At 36.3% G+C, this 21,264-nt stretch overlaps 1 protein-coding gene across 9 annotated transcripts in view; it reads right to left on the bottom strand.

Moving 5' to 3' along the window:
• Nucleotides 1-388: 388 nt before the first annotated feature.
• DIAPH2 (diaphanous related formin 2) overlaps nt 389-21,264 on the bottom strand; it is a 250,096-nt gene continuing 229,220 nt past the window's right edge. For all 9 annotated transcript variants that reach the window (XM_075106689.1, XM_075106684.1, XM_075106687.1 and 6 more), the window contains one exon: nt 389-1,120. In XM_075106689.1, coding sequence (XP_074962790.1) covers nt 1,056-1,120 — 65 coding nt within the window. In that variant the 3' untranslated portion in view covers nt 389-1,055. The remainder of the gene's footprint in view (nt 1,121-21,264) is intronic.

Below are 21,264 nucleotides of genomic sequence, written 5' to 3'. Positions count from 1 at the left end.
GGATACAAAGTAGAATGGGAGGAGCTTCCTGACAAATCAGACTGCTGCAATCACGGACCACTGCTAAATAGTGCTCCAGGTAGAAAATGTGTTCTTAGCTGCTAAACCCTCAGCACTAAATCCACCAGTAGAGATCCCGCTACATGTTTTACCTGAGAAACAGAGGAAAAACTCAGAGGCAGTTCTGAATAACTTCATAATGTAGCTTGTCTCTAAAATCCTACACAAAGGTATTTTTAGCGTAATTAAAATAGGACAATCATATTTTTCCCCAAGTATCTTTATAAAGAATATATAAGTGCATAATTAGAAAAACCCCTCCTTACCTACAGTTAAAAACATATCCTGCCCTTGATATAATTTAATTTTGGTAAAAGCCTATGCTCTGTTTTATTTTATTTTTTTTTTTAGCAGTGGTAAGTAACTATACATCATCATATCGCCAAAAGTGTAGATATGTGGTATATCGTACTTGCAGCCACAATAGCTGAATCCACCAGGCTTTACATTGAGATAAGATTTTCAGCAACCTGACTGGGGCTACGCATTGCTTTTTTTACGGTTACAAAAAAGATTCTGATAATGTAGACCAGCTCATCTCTGAATTTATTAACATACAATTTTATTATTTTTTCCTTTCATGTCCAAATCAGAACTTCAAATGGAATCCACAGCTGTATTCTTTCAACAAATTGGTATTTTCTTACCCATATAAAACAACCTAGAAATCCCCAACTTCTTCCATGTAAGTTGCCAGCTTTAAAAAAAAAATAAGAAGGGGGGGGGGGAGGAGGAGAAAAAAAGAAGAACGTAAGAAAATAAGATAGATACCCTACTGTTTAACACTGTTTACAGATCTTGGTAGTTGGGGTAATAAGATACAGAATGTGGATTATTTAGCAAAAGCTTTTGAAATACATAATATTTATACAACTCATTTAATCAATACCAGTATTCCTTTATGATCATTGCCAATTTGTATGATAAATTCTTTTCATAGTATATCCATTTAACTGTAAATAAAACAATTCTCTAATTCTTTGGCATCAGAAGAATCATACAGCTGCAATTGTTCCATTGTGGCGAGAACGAGACCTTTCCAAATTTACTCGTCTGTTATCTGTAATACAAAGAGAGGAAAAAACAAATCACCATAAGATTTGAAATATGGATAATGCTATGTCAAGAGGTTTTCAAACAGCCCTGAAAATAATTTCAAATTATATGTAAATAAGTAACTAGGAGACTGGATCCGAGAAGTTTCATACTGCAGCTGCCAGACTGAGTTCAAGAGCTCTGCAATCAGCAATAAATTACTTTCTTGATCAGAGAAGCTGGGTGATAAAAGCATTAGGAGATCCTGAAACACAGTCCCCTTGGAAACAGCACACAATAACTAAAATTCTGGGTACAAATCTGATTTTATGAACAATTTATGCACAGAAGCTCTGGAAAAATACATTTCAAGCTTCATGAGAATGTACTGACCAGTGTGGTGGTGAAAAGCCTAGTAGATGCTACAAGTAAAAAAGCGCTAACACAGTTCACTATGATTTAGTACAGAGTTAAAAATAGAACAGTTAAATCAGCCACTTCCTAAGCATTTCCTGATTGTGCAATGTGAAGAACCTTTAGTATAAAATATTACACAGTAATTATTGCAATGAATAATAAATATGTCTCTATCACAGGAAAACAATCATGAAGTACCAGCCGCATTCTTAAATGCCTTTAAAATAAAATTTTAAAGCGATGAATATACATATCCATACACACAAAAAGGGACAGAAAATTAATGCCCACTTAGTTTTCTGGAGGTTTTGATCTTTCTTTTTTTAAAATGTGGTCCTGCCACGCAGGTTTTGTGTGGATTTTTGTTTTGTGGTGTTGTGGTTTGGTTTTTTTTTCCTTTGTGACTGCTTACTTTTGATCTAGCCTGTTCTATTCTCTCATGCCATATTCAGGTTGCTGCTCTTTGTTTGCATCAGTACAGTATCTACATTGCTACTGCATCAGGGTGCCCTGATATATGGCTGGAACTTCCACATAGTACTGGAATATCATAAAACAACAGTCACTTCAGAAGCAAAAAGTCCGACAGACAAACTGCAGGCAAGCAGGTTTTCTCAGCTGTTTTCCAAATGAGCAGATTTAGCTGTATCTGTTTCCACAGTGCAGCAGACTATAAAAGCATGCGTTACTGGTACTGCTGTGGGAGAGTGCTAAACTTGGGCCAAGGCAGAAGGTTCAGGCGTAACGCACGAAACCCCAACACACCTGATGGGTAGAAACACATTCTTTGAGAAGCTACTGACTGAAGCACTATGTTCCAGAGACCGGGGGAAAGGCTGGAGCAAAGAGCAATCTGGGATCTCACCAATGTACATAAATACCTGATGGGAGGATGCAAAGAGGCAGGAGCCCGGCTCTTTTCAGTGCTGCCCAGGTGGGAGGACCAGAGGCAATGGGCACAAACTGAAACACGGGAGGTTACTTCTGAACATCAGGAAACACTTTTTCACTGTGAGCGTGACTGAGCACTGGAACAGGTTGCCCAGGGAGGCTATGGAGTCTCCATCATAAGAGATATTAAAAAACTGTCTTGACACGATCCTGAGGAACTGATGACCCTGCTTGAGCGGGGGGGTGGACATGGTCACCTCCAGAACTGCCTTCCAACCTCAACCACTTTGTGATTCTGTCCTAAGTTAACAAAGCCAGAAATGATCCAAGCACATTAAACAAGGTTCTGGAGAAGACAAAGAAAGTAATCTCTGTGATCTGTTTATGGACAAACAACAGAGGATGCCTGTGGACACTGCATAGGTTCTGCAAAATCAGCCTTCCTTTCCCCTGCTCAATGAAAGTGTCTCCAATGCTATAGGGAATTAACGGCTCCTTTAGCAAGATTATTAGTTCTTTTTATAGTTCTGCCTTGCCTCCTTTTCCTAATGAATCTATCCATGCATGAAGTATTCAAATTACCCTAAGTCAATCTGTTTTGCATGGGAATAAATCTCTACACTGGTTGCAGTGTCACCAGGCACTGGAAATTAAAGCACAAAAATGCTGCCTAAAACCCAAGAAGGAGAGTCATCAACTCAAATGTGCTGCTGCTCCTCTATAACAGTGGATAGTAGAGTTTAGTGATAATTGCTCCCAGTGAGAAGTGCCTTCACCAGTAGACTATTTCTTGATATAATTTCAACATTGTCAACTGCAGAGGTTAAAAAAAGATTAAGAGAGTCCAAGAACTCTCCATTTCTTCATACTTGGGTTTGTTAGATTTTCTCTTTTCTGTTTCTTTTCATCCCGGCAGAGACAAACATTTTCTGCAAATGACAGTTCAGAATCTCCTGAAATTGCACAACTGAGCTGGGACTTAAATAAAACACAAACAAAATTGTAAAAACCAGAAGCATTATCAGTTCTTTCTTTAGCTGATGATAAACAAAAAGTATTTTTCCCAATTATTAGAAGTAATCTATTCTTTTAAACTAATTCCAGTTTTTAAATGGAAGTAATTATACTTTCTAGAGAGAGGAATACAGAATCTGAAAGAGTCAGGAGAGACTGAAAAGAACCACAAGGTTATTCTAATCAAGGAAACTGGGATGCAGTGATTTAGTTATTACCAGTAAGAAACAATGTCAGCATTTGCAAGAGATTTTTCTGCAGAGCTTAGAGCTCTTTATAGTGAGTTTTACTAAAACAAAGGCAAGTAGAATACAAATTACTCTTTGATAAAATTTTCAGCTCATTATAAAAAAGGGATGGGAGGATTAGATTTAGTTACTAGCAACATGAAAGCTTTAACATTTCTGAAAATTTTGGAGGTTAATATAGACCATTTCTTGTTCTGTACAAAGAGACCTGTTTTACTCAACAGTGAATCTGCAAGCAAGCTTGCGCGCATGTGTGCATATTCCACATAAAGAAACAACTTGTTTCTTCACTAGATGTAAAATGTGCTTGTGTATGTATAAACATATTCGTCAGGCTAAAACAAAGGGTTGCATATTAGGATCTGAAACTGCATTGGGCTGGTATTTCAGTGACTCAAACAAAAATCTTTTAAAAATCATGACATAACACTTTAAACATACACCTTCAGTTAGCTGCAACAGCTCTTTTTTTTACATTGATTTACAAGTTTTACATTGAATTACATATTGAATACAACACAAAGCAAGACTGGCTTACAAACATGACTACGGCTATTTTAACATAAAACTACATATAATATCACTAAACGGTAATACTATTCACTTGTAACGCGGGGTGGGGTAAGGAGGGAAAATAAAAGGCAGTAGCAGTAACCTAAGAGTATTTAAAATTAAGCCAAAAATTATTGCTGAAAGGCTCAGGGGTACACTTCAGAAGCATGAAAAAATGACTAGAAAACATGGTAATAGTTTCTGAGTGTATCAGTCATGCCTTTTGAGTAACCCATCTACCGATGTAGATGAAAAACTTGTTTCTTACTTTAATGTCAGAAGTCCATCTGTTTTAAAAGTAGGACATTTAAGAAGCATCTGCAATGCTCATATTACAGACATTATAACTGTTTCAGAAATGAGCACATGAACTTAAAAGTGGCCTCTCAATCAGCTGAATGGTCTTTTCCTGTAGCAGTAAAAGGGAGAGCAATGAAGGATTAAAATGGAAAACAAAGCATATTTTTGTATCATAAAATAATCCTCATCTTTTAGCTAGCTGGATCAAATTCAAATGAAGTAAATATACAATTAAATACTGAGAAATCAAATCACTGAAAAGTTCCTTTTTAATATATATATAAAATACTGGAATATAATCTTCACTGTGCAAACTTTAGACCTCCACTGGAAGAACTATACAGACTTTATTATAAAAAGAATTACATAAAACTCAGTTATATTAGGAGAAAATAAAAGATATTTCAATACTAAGATTAAGTGACTTTTCCATTTTGCTTTCTTCTTATCCACTCTTCCAGCTAGTAACTTTGCGCTCTCCTAATTATAAACCTTACTTTTTATGAGCAATCAATGCTAGTAATATAGATGTTGTGCAATCGAACAGACTAGTCATGAGACTGACATATCTGATAATAGAAAAAGACAGAGTCTACAAAACCATACCTTAAATGGGCTCGACTGGAATTTGTGTTGTCCTTTAACAACCACAGAAAAAGTCCTCTCTTTAGCATGCCTTATATTAAAATTATAAATTTATTATAAACTGCTACCTTGGGTGTGGTATCTTAGTTGACTAAATCCCCAGGATCAAATGTTTTTTTCCAGTCAGTTAAAGCATTAAAAGTGTTTCTTTGTGCTTTAATTGCAGCAGTCAGTTCAAACTCTAGACTGATTTTTAAATGTTCATGCAGACATTCCTAGAGTGCTCATCAGAAGACTAAGTTCCTACCAAATGTAAATAACGGCAGCACCGCTAGATTAGCATTGAAAAATCACCAAACCCCCCAAACCACACAACCCGCCCCCCCAAACCAACAACCAAACATGACTGGTACAGGTTGTACTTTTTGTGCTTTTTTCAAAAAAAACCAAAAGGCCGAAACATTAATCTGTATGCAGAAGATGAAGCACCTAAATGTTGTAGGAAAATGGGCTAAAGAGAATACTGGAGCTTTCAGGAATGAGTACTACCAGCACTACTTTGCCTTCTTCAAAGACAGTGGTCACAGGACCCTCATACCTGAACAACACGTATTTTAAAGAATGTCATAGTTGATAAATACTATGTTAATCGCATTAATAAGAGCTTTAAATAGTGCCAAAATGTTGAATCTGGCAGAGGAGTAGCGTACAGCATTGGGTGCTCGGCTAGCAACTGTTGTGCTGGAGCGGGTCCTGCAGGGCATGAGCCTCAGTAAGGAGAACTCTGAAATGCTGATTAATTTAAAAAGCTCACCCCATTAACTTGCAAAACCACTACTTTTGTTTTTCCTTTTCTTTCTTCCTTTTTTTTTTCTTCCTTTTTTCCCCCTCCTGACTAACACCCCAAGGTGAAAGAATTCCCATAGCTGGCAATAATAAAAGCTGTTTAATGCTCAGAGGAAGAAGGTACCAGCTTGAGTTGACTTGAAAATGACCACATGAAGAAGTCAGAACACTGAGCAATTAATAGAATATTTAAAATTTGATCTTTATGAAATAATTTTGACTATGCAAAAGATGTAGAAATGCACACTGTAAGGGAATTTCTATGGCCTATGCCTTTGGGAATCAATAAAAGCATTTACATCAAATATTTATTTATTCATTCACATAAATTTTGTTCAATGAGAAATCCTACTGAAACACATCTTGTTTTCACGAGCAACCCAAAGGAAACTGCTCATACAGCTCCAGGTACTTCAGCAGGCACCACGGACATATATAACATGGAAAACAATCAGAAGAGCAAGATAAATTCCTGTAAGTAAGGAATGATTACACAAAAAATGAGTAGGCGGGTCATTTAAGAATGTTTTAAATGGATAAGCTGCCACTTCCAAGGCACAAACACTGCATCTGTGACACTAACAACATTGGCATTTCCTCTTTAGAAAAAGGTGAAAACATGAATTGCACTTTACAAATGTCACTTTTTTTTATTGACAGAGATAAGTAAACATTTTCTCTATAGTGTCACTGATTAAAACTGGGACAAGTCAGAATAAATTTAAATCACTTTAGCCTGGCCAGCCTCTAGTTTTCTCCTTGAACCATCTATGCATAGGGAAAACTGAAGCCAAGTTACCACGCCATTTGATATAACAGTGTATTATCAATTGCTTCAAAGAGCAACCCATGACAAGAATTAACTTTATTATTTTTCTTTATTGACGGCATGCACCTTCATCAGCTTAGCTTACCAACAATGGAAGGTATATCTTTTTGGAAATTGGAATTAATAGAACATAAGACAGAAGCAGAATTGATATATTGTAAGACAGCAGGGAAGCCCATCAATCTCTGGCACCTCTTTAACAGCTACAGCTGAACACCACTCTCTATACTGCCTGGCTTGTACCTGCGACATTATCAGAGAATACCAACTGAGAAATAAGCTAGTCAAGGAAATTGAGAGCTTCAAAACTGTTGCCAGTGTCTGGAAAGAAATCTTTTTGAGAAACAGCACCTTGAGAGAAAATGGCTCTTCTACCCTCAATTCTGCTAAGATTCAGTCCATCTCTGTGAGATTTGATTTCAAACTGATCTTTCAAAATGTGTGGCCTATATAAAAAAAAAAAGCAATGAGGTAAAAATCAATTATGGGAGAAATGCAGCCAAAATAACACCTCAGAAAGAACCCTCTGAAACAGACAGCCCTTTCCAAAAGATCTTTATTGCAAATAGATGAAATAGGCAAATAAAAGTTTTCTAAGTAGGATAAGGGAAACTGTACAGTTAATGTTTCTTTTAATCTTTCACTATTTTAAACACTCTTATGTCAATGTTAACAGGCACCCTGAACATGCCTGGCAAAATTTGTACTAGACCCTTTATAACCATCACACTGTATAATTTTATATTCATTTGGATTTGATATTTTTGTAACCAAAAAAGAAAAAATATTAAGTGATACGACATCCCTGTTCTCAGCTTTTTCTCCTAAACCGAATCTCAAATTCTTGACAATCAAATGACAGCTAAAATGGTTGTTTTAGCATCAATTTCAAAGAAAACATTGAGATTTCAAGCAAACACTGTAGCTGGGAGGTCAAATTCTATAAAGCCTGTTTTATTTTGGTTTAGGTCCAACCCCAGACTTTCATGTGAAAGCTGGGTGATAACCTGAGCATATACACAGTATATGTTGTTATGATGGAGAAAAAGAAACTTACCCTTAGGCCAAAGAAACAGCAGGGGTTGCTTTTATTTTGTTTTTAAAGCCCTCAAAACCAGATAGCACATATAATTATAAATTATATGTCAATTACAAAGGTATCGTGCATTGTGTTGATCTGGTTAGTAGGATGTTTACCAATATAGTGATACATAAGAAAAGGTGTTGAAGAGTAAGAAAAGGTGTTAGAAGAAATAAAGAGGAAGAGGTCTGTGTAGCTATTAAGAAGATTTCTAGGATAGGAAGAAAAAGCATTTAGGAGAACTGTAACAGACTTAAAAGGACATCTCTCAAGACCGAATGGATCCTCCTCAGAAGAAAGCAGACACACACAGCTCCCGAGTTATCTGCAGAAGTCAGGAGTGCCAAAGTTATCATCATAACATAGTAAGACTTAAAGGTAAGATAGATTTGTATGTTGATATGTATGCCTTTTTACAATATTCACTTCAAAAGTGTTAGTCATTTAGGTAACACACAGTACCTTCATCTCAAGGAGGTTCCCAGACCAGCCTATGTGCACAATTTCTCATTGAGAACATACGTTGATGTTTGGATTCTTTCTAACTTGCTATATAAAAGTTGTTAAAATCCAGAAGCACTCCAGGACAGAGCCAGGTCTAAAATATGGAGAGCTAAAGGACCTAAGTCCTGACACAAAGGGGTTTCACTCAGATTAATAGGGAACAAAGGCACATCTAATCTTACCACTGCCACTAAGCCCTAGCTTGCAGGGCACTGTTAATTGTAGACTTTGAGTTGGATGAAAATGCAGAACACCACTAGAAAAAACATTTATGTTCAGTGTGTTATACATAAAAATGCTTTTAAAATCAATAATTTGAGAAGTTTGAATGTTAAATGACATGCGTGATGACATTTACCAGCTCAGCCCAGTTCAGCTGTGACCACAGTCAATACAGTATAGGAACACAATAAAAGTAACACTTTTGCAACCAAAATCTAGGATGTTGACCATTTGTATCGCAATTCCATTAAGCAAATAAGTACTTATCCTATTTACAGCTGAAGAAAATCTAAGAAAGTATTTATAGAATAAAACCCTATTTTAAATTAATCTGTTTAAAATAAATTTTACTATTGTTTACACCAGGCCTTGAAGATTGAAAAAAAATTAAAAATAAAAAAAAAATTGGCCCAATAAGCTAGGATTCCTCAAACCTTTAAATGATCTAGTTAATATTTTAATTTGACTTTGCTTTCTTTGTTGATAGTACCACTTGGGATGTGAATTGAAAGCTCTTCCACAAGAGTTGCAATGGAAAAAGCCTTAGTTTGAGACAACACATGCCTGCCTCAGGGGTTACAAGACAAATCAATCTATTTTTCTCTTTTCCTCCAAGGGTAATTGGCCTTCAAAATTACAGAGGAAAATAGGCCTTCATGTCAGCACAATGAAGGCACATATACAGCCATTTTCCATTTCTTTTTCAGTTTGAATTCTCAGCTGAGAACTAAACTTATAAAGGTGGGAAAATAAAAAGAAGATGAAGAGGAACGATTGCATCAGTTCAAATCCTCTCCAATAACAAGCAGCTCTGTGACCAGCATTTGAGTCTGGAATTTACTGAAACCTGCTACGAATAGCTGTCATTTTCGCATTCAGTATTTCTTTTAATTCTTGTTTGTGATAAATTTACTTTAATATTTGTGACAGCCTGTACCACCAGCACTCATGGAGATTTGTCACAGAATTTAGTTAATCTGAGAAGTTATAATTATTGCTTCTTTTCTCATACAATCTCACAACATAATGCTAATTTTTGCCTCATCCCTATCAAATTGCCTTTTTCAAGCAGCAATCATAGCTATGAGTATCCCTACAATCCTTATGCTGTGCTACGCACACAATCATGTATAAACTCAGAGTTTCAGACTTTGACTACTATTAAATTGTATATGGTAAATTTTAACCTGGCTAATAAATTGTTTCATAGCAGTGAAACTCATAGACAATAGTCTTCACATTTTTCTGACTGCTATTAAATGTGATTTGCAATACATTACTCATATATCTCTAGTAAGAAATTCTCATACAAAAATATTTTTCAGTGCATAAAGATGAGTAATCAGCTAAACTACAGCTGATACACAAAAAAAAAAAGTTGAAAGAAGTCAAATCAACTTAGTCTTTTAAGACCAATATTAAAATTGCCTTGAAACAGAGTACTGAAACTGTACTGCTAAACTTTTAATGTGAACTTACTCACTGGGAGTGTGTATACAGGTGTAAAGCAATTATTAGATTTGGTATCTGAATGAACTCAGGTTCCCATTAGAGCTTGAATGCTTCAATGACCTTGTTATTTTCCTTCTGATGCTCCCAGACCTGATCAACTTAATTATTCTGACTAGTGAAACATTTAGGGCATGAATGTATGATTTGTTTGAAACCAAGTAAGACAACAGAAAGTACTTAATAAAATAACACAAAAAAGAAAAAGATATGTGATGCATCAAATCCTGGAAGAAGGTCAGGTCTAAGTAACAATAACAAAGAGAAAAAGAGAGCCACTGCAATAAAATTACATTTATTCAGATATTTCCTCTTGAACTTCTAATTTGTAACCTTTCTTGCATCCCATGCACAGTGCAAAAGGTGTGTCTTACAAATTAGAAGGGCGAAACAAATTTCAGAGAGTAAATAAACTAGGTCTGCTTCAGCAAGGAAAAACCCCAAACCTCAAAAACCAGAGAATGCATCTTTCCTTTCATGACTAAACACACACTTTTAGCAGTTGTCCAAAAGTAAAATTAAATATTCTAATGAAAACTGTGTCACATCATAGAGGACAGATTTGCTGATGTAAAAGAGAAGTTTCCCTGTTTTAATTGTGCCTACTATTTCACTGTTAAGGGAAAGCGTGTGACATTGCAAAAATCTGTATTCACATTTTGAACAGGTTTGGTCTGACAGTAATAGACCATACTCTTAATAAATAATGTAATTTTAAATGGCTTCAAAAATCTCCTATTCCCAGCTCCTCTATTAACACTTCTGCTCTTACAGATTGTATTTGCTTTGAAAATAAGTTGACTGTAAGGTTATGAACAGGACAAAGAAACACAGACAGTAATCGGTTCTGAACTTGAAGTATACAAGCAGCCATAAAGTTAGCATCTTCTCATCCAAATGCATTTGTCCTTAAAAAGAATCAAACTGACATCAAAGTGGTCCCCTTGCCCCCTGCCTCCTTTCACTAATGATATGTAATGGCTGCTGAGCCTGCAATAAACGCGTTTATGTCCAGCTAGATTGCCATCATTTTACAATCTAATCTGATACTTTTAAGAAAGAAGAAAGTCACAAGAGACCAGCACCAGCTTGTGCTGAAGGCATTTCTTGACATCAGCCTTCACTTCACACTTCAAATGGAAGTATTCGATTTGACAAAACACACAGAAAGTCAAGAGACAAGGCTCTTCACCTCTCCTCCAAAACTGCCTGACACAAGTCAATACCAATTCCTTTACAAAGCTACAATCAAAACCTGCCAGATGAAAGTCAAAGGGGAAGCTTTCTAGCTATTCCTTAAAATATTTTATTAAAGGGTGGCATAAGAATATGTTTGCCTCGGTAGGATCACCCCCACCTCCACTTCTCATTTCTAGTGCTTAGCAGTTTAAATACTGGCAGTTACATCTCCCATGCATAGATGCTTATTCTTTGCACAGAACATGAAAGTAATGAACTCAAAGAGAGGGGGAAAAAAAAAAAAGCTCTCTTTTCTGTAAAGGAACGTCTTTCAGAACAGGAGTTAGATAACACTCTAGAAAAGCAAGTATTTCCTGCTGTTTCATGTGAACTGCCTACCGTAGTTTTCCTCCATATCCAGACAACTGACACCCCTTGTCAAAAGCAAACAATTTTCCTTGTGGCCTGCAAAAGTCTCTCTTTTGTATTTTTTATGCATCAGAAACAAATTCTCTTTATATATATTAAAAAACCCTCTGCAATAACTTGTAGTCTAAATGCAAAATGAAATATTTTAAATAATACAATAAAGGCAGACTATCCATAATTATTTTTGATTAAATAAAATATCAGCATTTTTTATTCATAGCTAAGTTAACATTTACAATTCAGCATTTTGCAATATTTAAATGGAATTGAATATGGTATGAGAAAACTTAAAACTACATCACTCCTGTATGACCGACTGGCACAGGCTTTAATCTTCTGTGCCCATCCACACCTTCACTGTATAACATTAAAGAAAAGCTCCTGTCTGAGCCTGGCAGGACGATCTCATCACTACCCTCAGTAGTAACTCAGTAGAGAGTTACTTCTCTACACACCCTGACCGAGAACAACTAGATACTGCATGGGACTTGAGCTATAAATTATTTGCAACGATGGCATATGCAGGTTATGTGAAACTGTTGTTTATTAAAGAATTCATGCAAGAAGGTAATTTAGACTACACATGACAGACTGCAGTAAAATAGAATAACTTTTAGGAATGTAGGAGTTGAATTTCTTTCTTGGCAGAGTACAGACAACTCCTTTATGATTCAGTGTGAGACTTCAGTGCTAACGTAAGGTAGATTTGACCCTCTATGTTTATATAAAGAATAAAAGTATAGAAGCAGTTAACACTGAGAGAGAACAACAAGTTTTCATTAAAGTGCTCAAATAGTTTCTATTTATTAATACTTGTATCTAAGGTGTGTAATTTTTTTAAGGCTTCCTGTGCTATTTCAGTAACAACTCTCTCAGCATAATGGAACCCAAAAACTAACTCCACAATCCTGATCTATTTTGCTTGCAGAATCTGCCAATGTATCCCTTCCCCAACAATACAGCTCCTTCTGACCTAATAGCAAGGACCTCAGAGGATAAGGGCAGGGGTAGCATGTGGTTACAGCACCTGCATCTGTTATTCAGATGGTATTTTAGGACTGCCTTAACAGCCCTTTTGCAAGGACTAAGGGGACAATGACATTTAGGTGTACTATCATTGCCTGCTTTTTAAAAACAGATATAAAAACTCTAGCGCATTTTAAGACCATACACCAAAATATTGCTTCCAAATGAGTCTGACTACATAAATGAATCCCTATTTAGGAAAAAAAAAAAGCAATTACATAAATACAGACACAACTGTTCCAGAAGCAAAATACCTATACCCACACAACTTCTTTCTGAGGTCAAGCTTTTCTGCCTTTCCCAGATGCATAACTACAGACCCTTCAGTTACTAACCAGTGAGCTGTGACACTGCTGATGGCCTGCGTTACGCATTATGAAGACAGCCCTAAAAAACATGTTATCTGTATTAAAAGGAAGACCAGGTCTGGCTTGATAGACACTAAAGAACACATCCTATTAGCAACAAGAATATGTAGCAGGTTCTCAATGCAAGTTCCAGAAGTTTTAAATACAAGTTTCACTTTGTTTTAAAAGAACAATAAACAATATAGAGCTAAAAAGAAGTTAAGCTCTTCTAACTGACTGAGATTTCTTCATCCTGCTATTTCTACCAAAAATGCCCTTGAGGTCACCAGTTAACAGACGATACCTTCTTACAAGCCACAAGTGTTGCACACTCTGGACAAATGTCAAAAATGGAAAATTAATTGGCATCTTTCGACCTCTCCATTCCAGAGCTATAAACTTTTATGAAGTTGCCACTTACGAAAGGAGCTCCTGAACAAGCAATGCCAAGGTTAACAGTGATTGTCACTGGTTTTGTCAGGCAGTGATGCAACCTTAAGACCGCTGACGCAATGTTTTTAAATATTCTGTTAAATGTTCATATGTGGTCTTTTAAGTACTTTCAGTTGAAATTAACTTAAACTACAATTCAAGGCTAGCTAACAGATGAATGAGTTAAACGAGAAGAACTCTCCCATGAGTTTTTAGCTATTATTTTGATTCAAAAATAGCTATACCCAAATGACAATGCCAACATTCATAATATGAACAAAAACATTTTTACATACATGAATGCTAAGAAAGCAAATGATAGTAATGTGCTGACTACACCAGAGAATTAGTCTTTCCTTCATAACTTCAGGCATGACCACTTGGGCTGGATGGGAAACAGTAACAACACCTTATACTGAGATGCTTAGGAATATTTTGGAATTCAAATTCTGTTCTTAACCCTTCTGCAGACCGAAGCGATGGAAGAGAAGGATGGGGCACAGGTAGCTTGGCTGTGTATAAGGTAGCAGAAGAGGCTCAAAACAGGTCACTGCTGTGAGTGCAGAAAAATGAGCAAGTCATTCAGGGACAAACCTTGGCCTTAAGCATCTTCTGAACACAGAGGACTTGATTTGCTAATAAGGATAAGGGTTGTCGGGTAATCTTTTTCACTGTCACATGGAAGAGTCTTTAGAATCCCACATCTCCTCTTAGATGCCTTCTAGCCCTGAAAATAATGTTTTTTGCCACAAAATAAACATTATTTTTCTTTCCAACTTTTTTCTTCCCTTTTAGAAATCTAATTTACAGTACCACTCCAAAATTAGTTTTACCATACAAACAAGGAAATTATGGATTTAGGTGGAAGAAAAGAATGTCAGGAGACTCTGTCTGGGGTAGGAGAGAGTAGGAATTTGTACAGATTTTACTGCCAGACAAAATGATTAGGAAAATACATCCTTAATGCCACTAAAATAACATTAATCCATCAGATATTTTTTGCCCAGAGCTGGCAATGTCCCTTAGAATTATGTTTTGCTGTATGTAAACAATTTTAACTACAAGCTCCTTCAATTTCATCTCAAGGAACATTTGTTCCATGGTTGAACTAGTTTCATCTTTACAAATAACAAAGTCAGTGTGTTAACAGTTTACACCTATTTGTGATTCACTAGGCACTGTGGCCCTTCACCACACACCTCTTCCTTGTATTTTCTTATAATTCCTAAAGCCAAGGAATTCTGGTTGCTTTTCAAGCCAAAGCAATGAAAATCATGAACAGCTTGTCCATTGTCTACCAGGAGCAGAGTGCATCAGCTTTAAGAGCATAGCCTGTTTTGTTGAATTAAACTTTTCATCAAATGACATGTTACCTTTTTTGTTTGTATTCTCTTTAACTAGATGTTCTAGACAGCATTTTCTATAAAACAGGACTGAGACTTTGCTGAACACTGATGATAATTCTTGTTGATTTCCAAGTATTTCTCTTGCACTAGATATCCAAGGAATAATTAAAGAACAAATGACATTTTTGAGGCTCTTAAAGTACTTCATCAGCTGTTTATGACGGAAGAAAAAATCAATTAGCAAACTTCTCCAATTTTTCAATGTAATATGTCAATAGGAAAAAGCAAGAAAAACAGTAGTAAATAAAAGAGAGCCTGCATTTCAGCTTAATAACCTCACTGGCAAGTTAGCTAGGCTTTGGACACAGAAAGCCATCTCTACAGCCTTTTTCTGTGAGGGTGGGAACTTTTTAAAATATTTTTTCAATTTCATGAAATTTACATCTGTGATTTTGGAATATCCTACTCGGCAGTAACAGAAAAACAAACTGTAAATTAAAATTTTTCAAAAGCTTTCATACAAAATTTGTTAGAAAGATTTTTTTCATAAAGTATGCACTTATATTCCAAGATTTATTTTGTTTTGAGTTATAGTTCAAAACCAAGCCTTATGTACTTAGAGTCCAGCACAGCGTGAGACAGCCATAACGTCTGGAAAGTCCAGTGGGAAGGATTAGTAAATGTCACAATATCTTCAGGGCACAGGAGATCCTTAAAATAGGTAACAATTCAAGAGTTTAAACAGGAAAAGTACAGCAGGGTGCCTTGAAAAAAAAAATTCTGCATCAGGCTGAAAGGTCTACTAACTTAAGCTTAATGATGAGCAAACTAAAAGGTCATTCTGCATTGTGGTCAGTGCATGTTCAGTTACAGCTGTTTGAAGTGACTGATACAATCATTTAGCAGTCCAGCAAAAGAACTGTTAAAACAGGTCAGGTCACACAGTGCCTCTTGAAAAAAGATCATCCCCTTTTTTCCTACGTTATCACACACGTATGATGACAAGACTGTTCACAGAAGGGACCTTCTGAATGTTAAATAAAAATGCCTTATATGTTCTAAAATAAGTTTGTATTTTCATGTATGTGTACATAAACACATTTTATCACAGAGAGGAAGAATAGATTATGTCTTTTAACATGTAAAGTCTTACTAGAAAAAATGATATAGTAGTTAATCCAAATTGCTAATACCCAAGACTTCTGACTTTTACTTACAACATAGGCAATGACTACCTGTACTTAACAGGATTTTAGTCTGCAGTTTGCACACGGCTAACTGATAAGATTAATGATAGAGATAAGCCTCAGAAAGACTGTTTTGCATATTAAATTATGTCACCAAACCCCACCAGGTTTCTAAAAAAAAGAAAAAAAAAGGAGCATCTTCATACCAATTTATCAGTGAAAAGAAATTTACAACCCACCAAGCCCATTTCCTCACAATATTACAGTTTGAAGTTTCTAACAAATGCATAGCACTCATATTTTGTAAACAGAACATTAGTTAACTTAGCAGTTAACTTGTAGAGCAGTAAAATCTACATCTACAATCTCATGTCGCCTAAACTTTTTAGCAACACCACCTAGCCAGTCCAGAAAGGAAAGGCGAATACATGGAAGAGAGATGAATGGGAGAAACAAATAGTTCGGTGCTATATTGAAGGCTGGTAAGAGTGTAACAGCAGTGGGAAAATACATGGGACAATCCTGCTGAGCAAATAGAGATGCTGGCTGCAACAGGAGGAGAGAATGGGCTCAGAACACAGCAGCAGTAGAGCAGCCATTACCTGCCTGGTACAGGCAGGGTACATGCCACACTGGACTGTTATGCAGAGACCAATCTTTTCAGCGCTGTCAGTGACTATCGCATGCGGAAGCCCAAAAGGGGAAAGGAAGCCTTTAGGCTGGTGCACAGTAGCTTTTAGAGGATCTAGTTTAAGGTCTGTGCTGTAACAGTCGCCATGTGGTACTGTGACTTAACAGCCTTGCATGAGCAAAACCACACCAAAATTGACTAATTCTTTTCACCTTGAAAATAGAGTTCTTTACAAAAACAAAAAAAAAAAACCCAAACAAAATAAAAAAGGAAAGTTGTTAAGAAGTTAAGGGACAGATTATTCATCTCTTACAGGTGGCATGAAGAATGCTTAAACATACCCTCTTCAGAAATACACAGCAAAGACATACCAAGTAACAGCAATAGGTTTAAGACACAGGAAACAAACAAACAAACAAAAAACCCAAACAAAAAAAAAGAGGTGTGATTATGCAGTGGGATGTGTGAAGTTGTTATAAACAAGCAGGCATCTTCCCAAATGCTCAATTCTTGTCTAAATTAATGAAACAAAGATGAATGATCTTTGCACCATGACTCCAGTACTAGGCATTATGGATACACACAGGACAACTCCAAAAAACTTACAAAGACAAAACAAACTCTGATAAGAAATAGTAATGTTATTTCCATTTCTATTTCCACTGTAGTGTATGAGTAAGAGCAAGAGCATAAACGTTTTTCAAAATCCCCCCAAGACTGATAGATGTCTAGTAGAATTATTGCCTATACATCTAAGTGGTGCTGAAAATCTCACTAAGTGTCTTTAAAAAATCCAAGGTCAAATACAGAGGTAGCATTTAAGCAAACCACTTAGCCCCGGATATTCCAGGTCTAATCCTTGTAGTTTAGCCAGCTGTTAAGCTGCCTTTCCTTCTTTAAGTCTAAAAATGGCTTAATCATCCAGTCTAGCTTTATGTAATTAAAAATTTTCCCGCCTGCAACCGATAACTGATGTAACTAAACATTAATTCTTATCCATCAGAATTTAATTTACTCTATAATGCTGATATTGACCATTTTCAGATAATGCACTAAAATCATTGATTCTTGTGTCTCCAATCCCTCACCTTTGCAAAATTTACTTTTTATACAAAATCCCAAATACCTGGTGTCATACAGCCTCTATATTTCTTCCTTATGAGAGGAAGAAAATTTAGTTTGTTAGTATGTTTTGTCTTGCTTGTTCTTTCAGATGACCTATTAGATGACTGCTCACATGAACTGCAAGAGGTTGAAGGAGTTGAGCTTATTTTCTCTTCTGAAGAGAAGGGCTAAGGAGGGATCTAACAGCAACCTGCAGTTGCCTGAAGGTGAATCACAAAACCTGAGTCAAATCCTTCTTGGTCATGGCAGAAGGTAAAACAGAGATAGCAGTCCAAACCTGCAGCTTAAATGTTAGGGAAAAAAATGCTACACTAGGAATGCAGGGCAGCACTAGAATGGGTTACCCAGGAGGTTACACAGGTTTTCAGGACGTGGTTTGGCAAGTCACAGCTGACTCCATCCACTGTGGTGATAATCCTGCTTTATGCAGGAGGCTGTACTAGATGATTTCCAAAAGACCTTCTAAACATTTCTCACACTATCAACTCCCCAGTTCTTGGCAAGCACATATCAGGGATTCAGAAATAGTAAGTATTAATATTACTTATTTTTGGTTGTCATTAGTATTTACATCCATACTCTTAGCAGTTCTAAATGCCAAGGCTTTGGTTTCAGTGATATTTTTCAAATGGGAAAGTGGTTTTTTGCCAACTTATCATTTCTAATCTGTTCAAAGCTTTAGCCAGAACTCTTCAGTGAGACTTCTTCATAAGTAACTGTACATAATGAAAATAAATTAGCATCTATTATTTAGCTTTGTTCTTAAAATAGTTAACATATGCCCACAGGCTAAAGCATATATTGAAAAAACAAACAGAAGTGGTAGACGAGGGATATTCGTCACTTTCTGAGGACTCAGCGATAAGATAAGTTAGAACTAGGATTCAGGTTAGTTGCCTGATAAATTCCTGATTGCACAAAACTACCAGTAACGGTTCAGTATTTAATAGATGTAAAATATTATTACTAACATATTCACAACTATAACAGCCATACTCGGGTATGATCGAACCCATAACACAGGCATTTACGAAGTGCTGCTATGGATGTGGTACAGGAGTTCTGTGATTTTGGCTATGGTCCACAGTAGTTTATGATCCTGCACCCATGGTGCATGTGCTGGCCACATCCTAGCTGCGGAGCAGGTGCATCCCTCAGCAAGGCACCCTACTAATTTTATTTGAGGTACCCAGTAGAGAATAAGCCAGGTCACTTCTGGCTTGTGTGTCTGGGTTTCCTTCCAAATTGCCTGGAGGAACGCTATGCATCAGTATGCAGATGCAGTGAACACATGGACCAAGACTCTTGAATATGCCATCAAACATCTGTCCATGCCACAGACACAGCCAAGGGACTTCAGTCTGTGCTGCGATGGGGAGATCAGCCTCCCTGGATTATGTAAAGATAAATAAATAATAAACTCTCGAGAGTGTCTGCTATCATCTTCAGCTAAAAGCCCAGTGGGGAAGTTGTCCAAGGATAATGAAGGAGGGGGGAGAAAAGTGGAAGACTGAGAAAACTTTTATCCTTCCTTAATTTGACTATACCTAGATTTCTGCTGGATTTCACCAGAAACACGATATTGACAAGAGTCTGCTCTAAACAGCAAAGAGCAAGAATATACCAAGAAGAGAAACAAGCTTTCACAAATTCTTGAGATGTCACCAAGAATTAGGAATGTTGTATACCACAGACAAAGAACACATAACAGAAAAGAGTCAGCATGCAAAACAAAGAAACTAGGAAGTTAAAAGAAAAGAAAGGAAAAAATACAGCACTGACTGCTTTGTGAAATATCAAATGAAAATAGATTTCAGATATCTGTATGGGGTTTTGGTGTGGTGCATTTTTTTGGTGGCTTTTTTGTTTTGTTCTGTTACTTTTTGTGGCCTTACTATAGCAAAGACTGTATCTGTAAGGACAGGAGTGATTGACAGATGTCTGTCCAGTTGGCACGGTCTGAAAACACGAAGCACAAGTAATTTCTGCTTCACTTTATTCTAAATGTATGACATATGCTAAACTTATTTAAAAAAATACAGGGCAACTTCAAGGAAATAGTAAATTATTTGGTCTAAAACTCTCGTATAATCTTTTTGATTCTGCTTTGAGTCGTGGTGTAACTTTCAGCCACCACTGAAAACTGCATCTGCCAAAAAGCCCTTGTTCAGGGTAGAATTATGGTCCAAACAGGACTGAAGAAAGGAATTACCAGAAGGTACAAAAGAGAAATATCCTGTCATCTTATACGCCCACGAAGTTTGAATATACGTGGGTGCTGAAGTCAAAACCCTAATGAGTCCCGTCTGGACCGCAAACAAACCCACTTCAGGTTAAAGTGCACCAAATTCTCCTGCTCCCACATAAACACTCTCTGTTTAGTGAGATTTTGTGCTCTTTGTCTGAAAGATATAATGGGAAAAAAGTCTCCAACCTAACAAAACATTATTAAAACCAGCTTTTATTCCAGAAAGCATAAATACATAAATATTATTTTATCTAGAAAGACTATGCATTATCAACAGGAAAACAAGATACATAAACTAACTTTTATGATAGTATAACAGAACGCTTTCGACCTTCTGACTAAATATTTTCCTGAGCTTCTAGTCAACCTGCTTGATATCCCAAAAAGGATTAATTTCCACTGTCATTAGATCTAGAATTTGAAATACTTATTCAGATTTAATTGCAAACATGCCTTTGCTTGTAGGTCATGGCTTTTTGAAGCTGGGCTTCAGAAACTAAAACATGATTTAGATTTGCAAAACTCGGGATCACTGAGGGCTGAATATTGTATCCTCAAATTCAGCCTAAACACAGAAGGAACAACAAAATACAGGCATATAATTTAATTTATTTCAAAAAGACAGACGGAATGACATATGGGTTCAAAATACTGTGGAGGCTCCAAGCCTAAAGCTATAAACATATACATAATATGTACTATATATGTACATTTACAATGTATGCACTGTATGTATATTTTGTATATATGTATACAAAAATATATGGGATAAATATATGGTATTTGGGAAAGCCAATCAGAAATCTATCAGACTAGGAAAACAAGGAAGGGAAGATAATTAATGGAAAATAATATAGCTGAGGAAAGCATTTTCATACAGCTTCAGGTAAGACATTAAATAGTGTGCAGCAGTACACACAAGTTAAATAAAGAAACACAATAAAGCAAGCAGAGAATAAAACTACCTCCTGTATCTTGTAAATACAAAGCCATGCTACAGGGTGGCTGAACACCCTGTGCCAAGAGCAGCAGTCTGGCGTGTCACTACAAGAGAATATAAAGTGCAGGGACAATATGGCTCTATATTCTTCACTGATACCTCAGATGTAAAAACACATAAAACAGGAGAAAGACTACAAAAATCTCTTAAAGTCTATAGTTTAGTTGAATTTTTTTTCCCCTCAGAGGTCTCTGTAACTGTGATTGACAAGTGAATACATA

This window comes from Phalacrocorax aristotelis, chromosome 11 (genome assembly GCF_949628215.1).
Source record: "Phalacrocorax aristotelis chromosome 11, bGulAri2.1, whole genome shotgun sequence".
Classification (NCBI taxonomy): Eukaryota; Metazoa; Chordata; class Aves; order Suliformes; family Phalacrocoracidae; genus Phalacrocorax; species Phalacrocorax aristotelis.
The sequence above is the reverse complement of the archived record's forward strand: the minus strand, read 5'-3'. Positions and strand labels throughout refer to the sequence as shown.